Source organism: Equus asinus, chromosome 7 (genome assembly GCF_041296235.1).
Source record: "Equus asinus isolate D_3611 breed Donkey chromosome 7, EquAss-T2T_v2, whole genome shotgun sequence".
Taxonomy (NCBI): domain Eukaryota; kingdom Metazoa; phylum Chordata; class Mammalia; order Perissodactyla; family Equidae; genus Equus; species Equus asinus.
In genome coordinates, this window is record NC_091796.1 from 56,362,922 (window position 1) to 56,375,179 (window position 12,258).

A 12,258-nucleotide genomic window follows, 5' to 3' on the forward strand; every position below is an offset into this window, starting at 1 on the left:
TCACTAGCCATAGTTGTTGATAGGGTTTGGGTGGTGGGGGGTCACCGGCAGTAGGGCACAGGCTGTCTCTTCTTTCATACACCCTGACGCACTAAATGGATTGCTTAGATAGTCCCTCCTTCTATACTTACACACAAGGATATCAAATTGCTTATGAGACACGATAATATGCACTTACATTCAAGGATATCAAATTGCCTTTGAGATACAGTAACAGCAGGCCTATTCAAATCTTCTCTATCATTCAGAGAATAACCTTAAAGGATCTCATTCATTGTTTAAGGAGGAAATCATCACATCATGAAAATAAACTAGAATGAAAATGAGTTTGCTTTCTAAATAGATGATGAACTACAAGGCTTTGTGCTTTGTAAAGTAGCCAGGTCTAGTAAATGTAATTAGCACTTTATAGAATAACTATAACATTTTGAAATAAATTATGGGTTTTAGATTTCAATAAATTGGCAATTGAGCATATAAGAAATTTAATATAAAGTACTTTCAGTCTATCAAATCAGGAACATTAACAGCAACTGAGCTGAAATCTTCTGATACTAAGATTCTACCCTAATTTTATACACTCACAGAGAGATATAAGGTGGTTTGAAACATCACTGATAATCACATAATTAACTTGTTGAATCAGAGATGATTACTTTGAAAATTCCAACTGACATACACTAACTCACAGATATAGGAGAAAGATTGCCTGATTCTTAAAATTTATAAAGTATTTTGAGATCTTTAGAAAAAATATCAAATTAACAGATTATTTTATTACTAGTGTGCAATTAGGACTCTGGAGAAAAAGTTAAAACAACTAACATATATACATACATGAACTAACATGTATGAAAATTTTTCTTTCTTTTCTTTTTTTTTTTTACTGAGGAAGATTCGCCTTGAGCCAACATCCGCTGCCAATCGTCCTCTTTTTGTACACGAGCTGCCACCACAGGATGGCCAATGACAGACTAGTGGTGTAGATCTGAGCCTGGGAAGCAAACCTTGGCTGCTGAAGTGGAGCATGTCGAACTTAACCACTAGGCCACCAGGGCTGACCTGAAAATCTTCTATAATTTCAAAAAAGTTGCAGACATTGCAGAGGAAGAGGAAATCCATTTGGAACCTATAAGACTCCATTCCTAAACTTCAGTGTTGACAGGCAATTTATGTAGCATAAAGTCTGTAATTAAATGGTACAGAATGTTCTTAAGTGCCAGGATTTCCACATGTTTTACAGCTTGCTTTCTCAAGACCCACTTTTATTAAGTGAATTTTTATGTATAAATTTAAAGAATGGCAAGAACACTAAAAAACCTCACTCATCTAGACCCCCCATAACCGTTCTCATATTTACTAGAAATATTTTGGCCAAAATGTTTCTAACAGTCAGAAATGCTTTCAAAACTGACTTCTTTCAACCAGAAGAAAATCTTTGAAGTTCTGGAAAAACACAGACATAATGTATAAATTATTTCAGTTCAACAAATATTCTCAGAGTATTTCCTATGTGCACATACTGCCTCAAGAATCATTAATATAAGGATGATTTAAAACAGTCATTTATCTCAAGAAGCATCTGGTCCAGCTGTGGACAAAAAATTACAAAGATGTAAGCAAATAACTACCATGGAACATGAGAAGTGCAAGACTGAAAGATAGACAAGATAAAGAGGTAATGGAGTCCATAAAACTCTGTTAGGGATGGAGGGAGGTCATGAATATTTCACAAAGGAGGTAACATGTGAGCAAGGTTTAGATGGAAATATAGGAGTTCACCAAGCAGACAAAGAGAGAAGAGAATTCCAGGCAGAAAGAACAGAATGTGCGAGGGTCACAGATGTACAATAGCATGATGTATTCAGAAGCTCTAAGTAATTTTGACTAGATAGTATAAAATGCAAAGGAGGCAGTGCTGAAAAGGAGAATAAAATATGTGACATACCATGAAGAGCCTTGCGTGCAACACAATGGAGTTTTAAGTTTACTCTATAGGTGATGGGAAGCCATATAATCAGGGAAGCAACACAGCTCTGTTGAACTGCCAGGTGTCTAGTGGTCAGGTAGGACGAGCCAAATGGAAAATACCAATCAAGCCTTTATTCACTTACTGCAACAGTGCAAACACGAGGCCAAAAAGGATATTTTGCTCCCCTCGTTCCATTTTCCCCACACAGAAAGGCCCTGGGGGAAGGTCAGGGGACATGCAGTACAGGCAGGGGAAATCTCACTACTGAGGAGCCCTGGACAAAAGGCTCCTGCCATTTTATGGACCTGAGGGCCTGTGGGAAGGAGGGAGAGGAGGCTAGGAATGGAAAGTTCTGAGTCAGAGGGTAGAAAAGTGCCTCAGCCAATGTCCTTCATGCGGAGGTGCCTGGGCTCGGAATTGCAGATGTACACAGAAGCATGGCCACTCCGGTAGGGGTGTTCTGAGCCCTCGCAATCCCTGTAGAAAACCACAGAATGCAGTACACTGGCTGTGCATCAAGTCCTGTGTGGGAAGGGCAGCTTCTCCCACTGAGGCATGCCAGAGAAAGCCAGCCTGGGCTGAGGCCTGAAAGATCACACGTAGGTTTGGGCCTGGAGCCAGACTCCTAAGGTCAGATCTGTGATCAACAGGAATCATTCGTTGACAACGTGGAAGATGAACTGGATGGAGAGAATATGCAGTGATGAGGAGACCAGCGGGAGGCTATGTAGTAATCTGGGTTGGACACGTGGACCTGAACCCCTGGTAAAGTGACTGAACCTATCCATGCAGGAAAGGAAGTAGACTCAGGAAGGGCTGATAAGCTGAAACAAAATGGGGGAGTCAAGGGACTGGAAGACTAGTTCAGGTGGCAGTGAGGGAAAGAGCTCGAGGGACGGGGTTACAGTCAGGAAGTAGGGACAAAAGCCCCTAATTTCCAAGGTGGACTGATTGCAGGTTATCGCAAGGACAAAGGTCTTCAGATAAGCAGAGGAATGAAGTAGAGGGGAAGCCAAGGATACAAAGCTATAGTTTCTTTTTATCAAAGAAATCACTCAGGATGACGGCAGATGACAGTGACAATGGGTCTAAGAATAGTAGGCGTGGATGGCCTGACCTTTTTGTACAAGTATGAAGAGTAATGTTTTGAAAGCAGTGGGGGAGAGACAGAATATTATCAACCCATCCCAGTCCAGAGATATAAAGACATGGAGGAGAGAGCAGCTTCTCACAAGAGGGAAGCAAGAGAAAGCACTACCCTTGGGGGAGTGAGTGTTCTGAGAAGAGCCTGAGGGGACTGAGGAGTTCATTTTAAAAATGAAGCAGTTTCTAGAGAGAAGAATGGAAAGGGTTAAGAAGAGATCAAGACAGTAAGGATCCAGAGCAGGAGATGCAAAAACAGGACAGAACTAGTGTCTATAAAGACCTAAATTTGGGGTGGTGCCAGAGGGTAACAGAATGAGATGTAGCAGGAACCCTGACCTTAATGTCCCCAACCTTGGCCAGGACCTGGCTGGTCTCTGCGGGCATTGCCACACAGCCACCAATGGTTCCAGACATTAGCGTTCTTTCACTCCATTTGTGAGATTTTAATTTAAATAAACTTTGATAATCTTTAAATCTCTTTCCGAGAATGTGTTTGTATATCTTGCAAAGCAAAGTTTTAATTAAGAGCAAAAAAACTGTTTAAAGCTCACTGGAGTAGAGAAGGAAAAAAACCTATTAATACTGTTCTTTAAACTCAGAAACGGTTCCTAAGAATGTCTGCATCGGAAGGACTGTAAGAGCTCATTTAATTTACTCTAGTAATCCCAAAGGACTGTACTTATACCCTAAAAATAATGCTTGTTTCTCTGGGGAAGGCAATCTCAATCTTAACAAGCTGGGGAAGATAATTACAAGCTTAAAAAGTAATATTTTCTACTACTTACTAAACCTTAATTGGGGATGTGCTTTCGAATGTTCGCTCTAAAGCTTTTAATCAGTCCTACGTCCTCTGGTTCTGTCCAGGAAGAAAAGTTTGCCCACAATGTATTTACAATTATTCTTCAAATAACATACACTTCACCCTTTTCCACCCTGTTGAAGGCTTTCCTCTAGGGTCAAATTCTATCAAATGCTAAAAATAAATAGACATAGGTTTTCATTGGCCTAACACAAAGACAGACTGTAAGCAGTATCCTGGTTAGACTGAAGAGGAATGCTTAGAGCTCTTATTCATACATAGAAAACAGATTTACTTAAGGTGACTTATGAAGGGTAATCTGCCTGAGATATCTGTCACTTATTACTGGAGCTAATTAGTCTTATTTGGATAATATAAGTTAGTATTTTCCTTCCTCCTTTACACATCCCACGTGTCCCTCCCCAAACTGTGTTGTCATAAGTTTTAAACTAGTGTTTCAGATAAACTCTGTACTTTAGCCTTAACAGAAATGATACCCACTAACCATCATGGACTGAGCTCTTACTGTGTGCCAGATGCTGTGCTGCTTTATATAGACCTCATGAATCTTCACAACCATCTGTGTGATGTAAAATACAGCAACTCTCCTTGTGAATAAGTTAGAATGATTCTCTTTGGACTCTACATACAACATTTTTAACTCATAGACAATGACAAATAAATAAAAAAGCTAAAATGAGATTTTGGGTTATCTGAATATTAATTCACATCTCCTCCTTTAAATATTTAATCGAATCCACTGTAAGATAACTAAATTATCAGATGTGTAGCCTCCTTCCTGAGTCCTTATCCCTTCCTGAAAGTGGTACTGACATGTTTTAAAATGGAAAAAAGAGCAGCAGAAAGAGGGTGAAAAGTAAGTCACATGGGAAATTGTTTAAATCAATTGAGCATTATGTCCCATTTGTAAGGCAGCTTTACGAAAATTTTTGTTTTATAAAATGGATTTACACACTGAGATTTTAAAGAATAGAGTTAATTTTTGCCTAACTTGCTTCTTTCCTGAATGATTTTCAGCACTCATCAGAAGGATGGTAATAAATATTTTAAATAATATGATGGACAATGTCGCAAATTCAGGTTTATCTTTCACAATGCAAATAAATATGAAACAGTAGTACTTACCTCCTTTGCACTCTTAATTTTAGTCAGAAATGTATGCAGCTCCATTGTTTCTGCAAACAGTGCCCGACATACTGCTTGATAATGATTTGGTGCCTCTGATTCAGTTGGGAGATGAGCAGCGCATAACTAAAGAAGAAAAAATAATGGTGCTTGTTTATTATTTGCAGGTCTTTTGTACCTTAAAAATAGACACACCCAATATATTTGTATTTTCATATCGGACAGCAGGGCAACTCCGCAATTCCCATTATCCAAAGCTTAATGATGTATCACAAGGCCATCAGTAAATTTCATACAATTATATGGAAAAAGTGGTCCACAAACTAAGAAACACCCAACAGCACGGATGATCTTACTAGAATTGGTTAGCTTCTATTTGAAAACGATAGGACATATGTAAAAGTTATGGTTGGGAGCAGAAAGAGAATTACCATTTATTAAGTATTGATCATAACTCAGGTATTTTAATAGCTACCGTTTATTGAGTATTTATCATGCCAGGCACTATATTTAACATGTCATATACACAGCATAACATCATTTATTCTTCAATGTAACCCAGAATTATCCCGATTTTATAGGAAGGGAAACTGAGGTTAAGAGGAATCAAGAGACTTGTTCACAGTCATAAAATTGACATGAGGGATAAGGAGAAGTCAACACAGTCCTATTGGATTCTGAAGCCCAGGCTCAGTTCGGTACATATTGAATTGTGTAACGTAGTAAAAAGAATGTCAGGAATACATGAGGGAAGATGCCTCATCACTAGACGGCAAGTGGAGGAAAGAGGGCAGAGGGCAACATGACCCACTGATGATACCTCCAGTCCCAACATCCTTTACTATACATAGTCCATAATCCCCACAAACTACTTGTGGGGAAAGGTGAAATTTAAATTTAACAGCATGCAAAACAATTTAGAAAAATCAAACACCATTTAATTTTTTAGAATTAGAAAGACATCCTAACAAGAATCTAATGCACAGGAATAATTTTATCTATTTTATGTTTCTATAAATAATAATTTTGTATCCATGTACAATAGTTATTGTTTTAAGGTATTTCATTTGCATTAAAAAGCTGTTAAATTCTCCCTTAATTCTCTATTATATTCAGTAAATTTGACATTAATACAATTACTGAAAATACACATTTTATAATAATAACTTTATCTATTGGAGACTAAAAGATATCTTTGTAGACGGTAATATCCTTCATAAGATGGCTTTTTGTTATTTTCATTTATAATAAGTATCATATGCAATTTAGAGATTACTATCTTTAATAAAATACATTCTCAAGAAAATATTTTGAGTTTCAGTAAGAAACTTTCTTCACAGTACCAAAAACTGGCTAGGAATTGATTCATCAGGGAAGCATGAAAAGCAAAAATCTCACAAGCTTATTATTCACAGAGCTACAATGAACAGAAAGTATATTTTAGCTCAATTATTTTTGTATCCAGAAACAGCTTCCAACGTAGAATTACCATTTCCAAAGAAATGAAAAGCAAGTGCTAGCACTTTCACCTTTATCTAACTAATCCCATAATTTTATATTCCAATTACATGTTGTGAAATACAGCATAAATCTTTTGACTGTAATTCACAGTAGGAAACATATTTTAAGTAAGGACTCAAACACATGAATATGTATATGTTTTATATACAAAAATTTCACAAAACTTACACATTTGATTGATTTCGCAACCCATTAATAGGCCTGTGACTTGAAAAACAGTGGTGTAAAGGTAATAACTAGGCCTAAAAGTGTTGCATATAACATAATTTTATATATAGAAAATCCAAAGGAATCCATAAAAACTATTAGAGTTAATGTAATTTCAGCAAAGTTGTGGGATACATGACTTATACACAAAAAAGTTGTATTTACAGTACCAATGAATAATCAGCAAATAAACTTAAGAAAATTCCATTTACAGTAGTATAAAAAAAATACTATGGAATAAATCTAACCAAGGAGGTGCAAGACTTACACACTGAAAACTACAAAACATTGCTGAAAGAAACTGAAGACGATCTAAATAAGTGGAAAGACACCCTGTATTCATGGGTTGGAAGACACATTGTTAAAATATCAATACTACACAAAGCGATCTAGAGATCCTTAACTAAGCCCTCATGGCCTTTTTGGAGAAATGAACAGCCAATCCTAAAATTCATATGGAATCGCAAGGGGCTCCAAATAGCTGAGACAATCTTAGAAAGAACAAAGTTGGAAGACACACACTTCCAAATTTCAAAACTTACTGCAAAGTTCAGTAATCAAAACAGTGTGGTACTGGCATAAAGACAGACATATAAATCAATGGAATAGAACTGAGAGTCCGGAGATAAACCCACACATCTATGGTTGATTGATTTTTGACAAAAGTACCCAGGTCACTAAGTAGGGAAAGAATAGTCTCTTCAACAAATGATGCTGGGAAAACTGGATATCCACATACAAAAAAATGAAGTTGTACCCTATCTCACACCATATATAAATATTAACTCAAAATGGATTAGAGACTCAAATATAAAAGCCAAAACTATAAAATTCTTGGAAGAAAACATGGGGATAAAACTTCAGAGTCATGGACTCGGTAATGGTTTTTGAAATGTGAAACCAAAAGCACAAGTAACAACAATAAATAGATGGATAAATTAGACTTCATCAAAGCTAAAAATTTTTGTGCATCAAAGGACACTATCAAGAGAGTGAAAAAACAGTCCACATAATGAGAGAAAATATTTTCAAATCATGTATCTGATAAGGGCCTAGTATGCAGAATATATAAAGAACTCTTAAGCTAAAAAAAAGACAAACAACACAATTAAAAAATTGACTTGACTTTTTTTCCCCAAAAAGATACACAAATGGCCAAAAAGCACATATAAATATGCTCAACATCATTAGTCATTAGGGAAATGCAAATCAAAACCACAAAGAGATACCACTCACACCCATTAGGATGGCTATAAAAACAAACAAAAAATGGAAAATAAGTCTTGGTGAGAACACTGAAAAATTGGAACCCTTGTGAATTGCTGGTAAGAATGTAAGATGGTGTAGCCATTGCGAAAAATAGTTTGGTGGCTCCTCAAAAAGTTACACAGAGAATTACCATGTGATCCTGCAATTAGACTCCTAGGTATACATCCAAAAGAACTGAAAGTAGATGTTCAAACAAAAACTTGTACACGAATGCTTATACCAGCACTATTCATAGTAATCAAAAGGTAGAAACAATTCAAATGTTCTAAACTGATGAATGTATAAACAAAAAATATGGTATAGCCATACAATGGAATCTTATTCAGTCATAAAAAGGAATAAAGTACTAACACATGCTACAACATGGATCAACCTTAACAGAATTATGCTAAGTGAAAGATGCCAGACACCAAAGGTCACATACTGCATGATTCTATTTATATATAATACCCAGAATACACAAAACCACAGAGACAGAAAGCTGATTAGTGGTTGCCAGGGGCTGAAGGAGGAAGGATGGGAAGTGACAGATACAGGGTTTCCATTTAGGGTAAACAAAAGCTCTGGAACTAGACAGTGGTGATGGTTGGACAATAATTGTGAATGTACTGAATGCCACTAAATTGTAAACTTTAAAATGGTAAATTTTATGTTATGTGTATTTTACCACAATTTTGTAAATGTTTAAAAAAATTAACAAAGAACAACAAAATTCCACAAAGTCTCCATTAAGACAGAGAAATAATCCCACAGAGGAGAAATACTCCTAGTGGTTATTTCAGTGTCAATGGATTGCTTGATATTTATTTTGCTCTTTGTAAATGCATCATCACATCTAATCCTTACAACAACCCAATTTAGAGATTAGAAAATTGAGATTTAGAACAGCTTAATAATTTACCCAAGGTCATACAGCTAGCCAGTAGAAATGGAATTGAATCCAGGCAGTCTAACTCTAGAGCCCAAGTTCTTATGCACTCTACTCTAGAATGAATGTGTATCACTTTTATATTAAAGGAAATAATGTTCTTAAAGGGTCTAAGCTTAGAGCATGGTATACAGTAAGAATGCAACAAAATCATCTTTAAAGTTACAAAAGAGAAGGGACACGATAGAGGCATAGGAACACAATTAGAAGGAGCAGGTTCTGTCCCATATCTATCAACATGAAGTTATACAACCCTGGACAATTTATTTAACATTGCTGGGTTTCAGTTTATGTCTAAAAGGAGAGGACTAGGCTCTGTAACCTCTTACTTAACCTACCTTCCCTTGTTCTATGAATAAATTTTTAAGTTAAAACAAAATGCTGGAGTTTTTTGGGTTCAATCTTGCATCTTTGGGTTTCTCTCTACTCACTCTAGCTGACCTTGTCTACTACAACCACTTTAAATGCCACCAAAGACTGATGATCCCCCAATGCCTACTCTAGGCAATTCTTGTTTTTGTCAGGAAACAAGTTCTACCTTATCTTTAATCTTGACAGATATTTCACTACGTAAAGAACTTTAGGTTCTATTTTAGAATTTTGAAGATACCATACCATTCTGTCTTCTAGCTTCCATTATTTCTGTTGAGAAGTCAGGTGCAGTCTATTTTCCCTCTGGCTGATTTTAGATTTTCTGTTTGTGGTTTTTAGCAGTTTAAATATAATGAGACTAGATTATTTTTCATTTTATTTATCTTGCTCTTGGTTTGTGGGGTTCTTGACTCTGAGGCACAGTGTTTTCCACAGTTTTGGAAAATTCTTAGTACGTCTTCAAATATTTCTTCCATCCTCTCTCTTCTTTGCTCTCCATTTAGGACTTTAATTACATGTCCTGCCTTTGTATCTTACCTTCTGTTCTGTACTTTTTATTCTTTTTGTGTCTCTGTGATTCATTTTGACTATTTTCTACTGGTAACATTCCACTTCACTCATTCTCTCTTCAGCTCTATCTAGTCTATTAAACCCACCCCCTAAACTTTTATTTCCGTTATTTTATGTTTTGTTTCTCAAATTTCCATTTGGTTCTTTTTATATATTTTCCAGATCTCTACTTAAAGTTTCAATCCTGACTCTTGGAACTCTAAACCATCAATGAAAAGTCAGTCTGACAACTCCATTATCTGGATTCCCTGTATAGACTCGTTAATAATACTGCTAGAATCCTAATAAAATTTCTGAAAATTTTCATTAAACACATAGGACCTTGTTATATATTTTCAAGAAAATATGAAATTATCAGCAAACCTTGACGAGACAGATGTGATTAGAAAAAAGACAGACTAGAATACTTTGTAATGTTTTGAAATACTTTCACTTTTAGTTTGTCAAAAAAGTTAGCATCTGTATTTTGAAGCAATGCACCAACTAGGAGAAAAATCTTTATTTAATACCAAATCAAAGATGTACGGTGGGGCTGGCCTCGTAGCCAAGTGGTTAAATTAGCATGCTCCCCTTCAGCAGCCCAGAGTTTTGCTGGTTCGGATCCCAGGCACAGACATGGCATGACTCATCAGGCCATGCTGAGGGGGCGTCCCACATAGCACAACCAGAGGCATTCACAACTAGGATATACAACTATATACTGGGGGGCTTCGGGGAGAAGAAAAAAAAAAGACGTATGTTAGGAACTCAGAAATTCTATTTATTATCCATTGGCCTTTTACCATAATTAGTGTCAAAATACTGCACATAAAGTTTTTCCTAAAATTTTGACACAATTGAGAATGCAGTTTTTGTTTAAACTCTAAATTACAAAGCATTCAGCAATTCAAGTCATCCTTTGTTTAGAGACACATTTTGCAATGTATGTAAATTCTATCACCAGAGAAGAGAAAATGGCATAATAAAAATATCTTCTGAGATATTTAGAATTTATCACATCACAGTCCATTGTTGATAATATTAGACTCCAATATTTCCCCATAATTTATTCTCAGCTACTGAAATTCAAACGTTTTAAAAAATATTCAGTTCACAAGCAAAGCTTATAATTTTATTTCTAAAAACCTAAATAGGGGACCAGCCTGGTGACACAGTGGTTAAATTCACATGCTCTGCTTCAGTGGCCTGGGGTTTGTGGGTTCAGATCCTGGGCACAGACCTACACACAGCTCATCAAGCCATGCTGTGGCAGCATCCCATATACAAAACAGAGGGAGACTGGTACAGATGTTAGCTCAGGGATAGTATTCCTAACCCAGAAAAAAAAAAAACCCAAGTAGAATATTATTTTAAACTATAACTAAAATGTTTTGCCTATAGTAATCAGGTATTTATCATAAGAAATTAATAACTAAGAAAAGAAAAAACTGCACAAAGATCATCTTCACTAAATTCAGGATCACACTGTCAGAATATATTACTAAATTTTTGCCTTAATCAGTAAGAAAATTAGCACGTTCCCAGCAAATTTCAAAGCTTACAGAACACAACATTCCAAGTACAGAGAACTACAATTTCTTTTTTGGAGTTACTCAAATTTGACTGAAGAACAATGTTCACCCAACTAACCTACGTTAACAGAGGTCTTTTTTTTTTTGAGGAAGATTAGCCCTGAGCTAACTACTGCCCAATCTTCCTCTTTTTGCTGAGGAAGACTGGCCCTGAGCTAACATGCCCATCTTCCTCTATTTTATACATGGGATGCCTACCACAGCATGGCTTTTGCCAAGCGGTGCCATGTCCACCCCTGGGATGCAAACCAGTGAACCCCAGGCCGCCAAGAAGCGGAATGTGCACACTTAACCACTGCGCCACCAGGCTGGCCCTGAGATCTTAATAACAGACAAGCTCAAACAAACAGTTTGGCTTCCCTTGAACATACTCCCTTAAACCTAGGCCAAACTTATACACAAATGAAAATAATAGCCCATCCTGTTTCAGCTGTTTGTAACACAAACGCATTTTGAAAATGAAAACATACTCTGCACTGGATTAATCTAGTTTGGTATAATAAAATTAAATATATAAAGCTTGTTCCTATTTTTAATCACATTCTACAGTACAACTCTTTTCTTAAATTTTTCCTCTGAGGCATTTTCAAGATAGCATGCAAATTCTGACATTACATGGCAAACCAAAAACCTGCTAGCTTTTTATAAGCAGGACTTATTATTTGCAAACTATATCCTTATATTTGCAGAAACATGCCACATTTTGTTTGAAAGTATGAATTAACACTGAAAACATAACTTATAAAACCATTCATGG

The 12,258-nt window shown here is 36.3% G+C and overlaps 1 protein-coding gene across 2 annotated transcripts in view; it reads right to left on the reverse strand.

Annotated features, from left to right (window-relative positions):
- Window positions 1–12,258, reverse strand: part of SPIRE1 (spire type actin nucleation factor 1) — a 214,881-nt gene that overhangs the window by 96,802 nt on the left and 105,821 nt on the right. For both annotated transcript variants that reach the window (XM_070513473.1, XM_070513472.1), the window contains exon 4: window positions 5,064–5,189. In XM_070513473.1, the coding sequence (XP_070369574.1) occupies window positions 5,064–5,189 (126 nt within the window). The remainder of the gene's footprint in view (window positions 1–5,063; window positions 5,190–12,258) is intronic.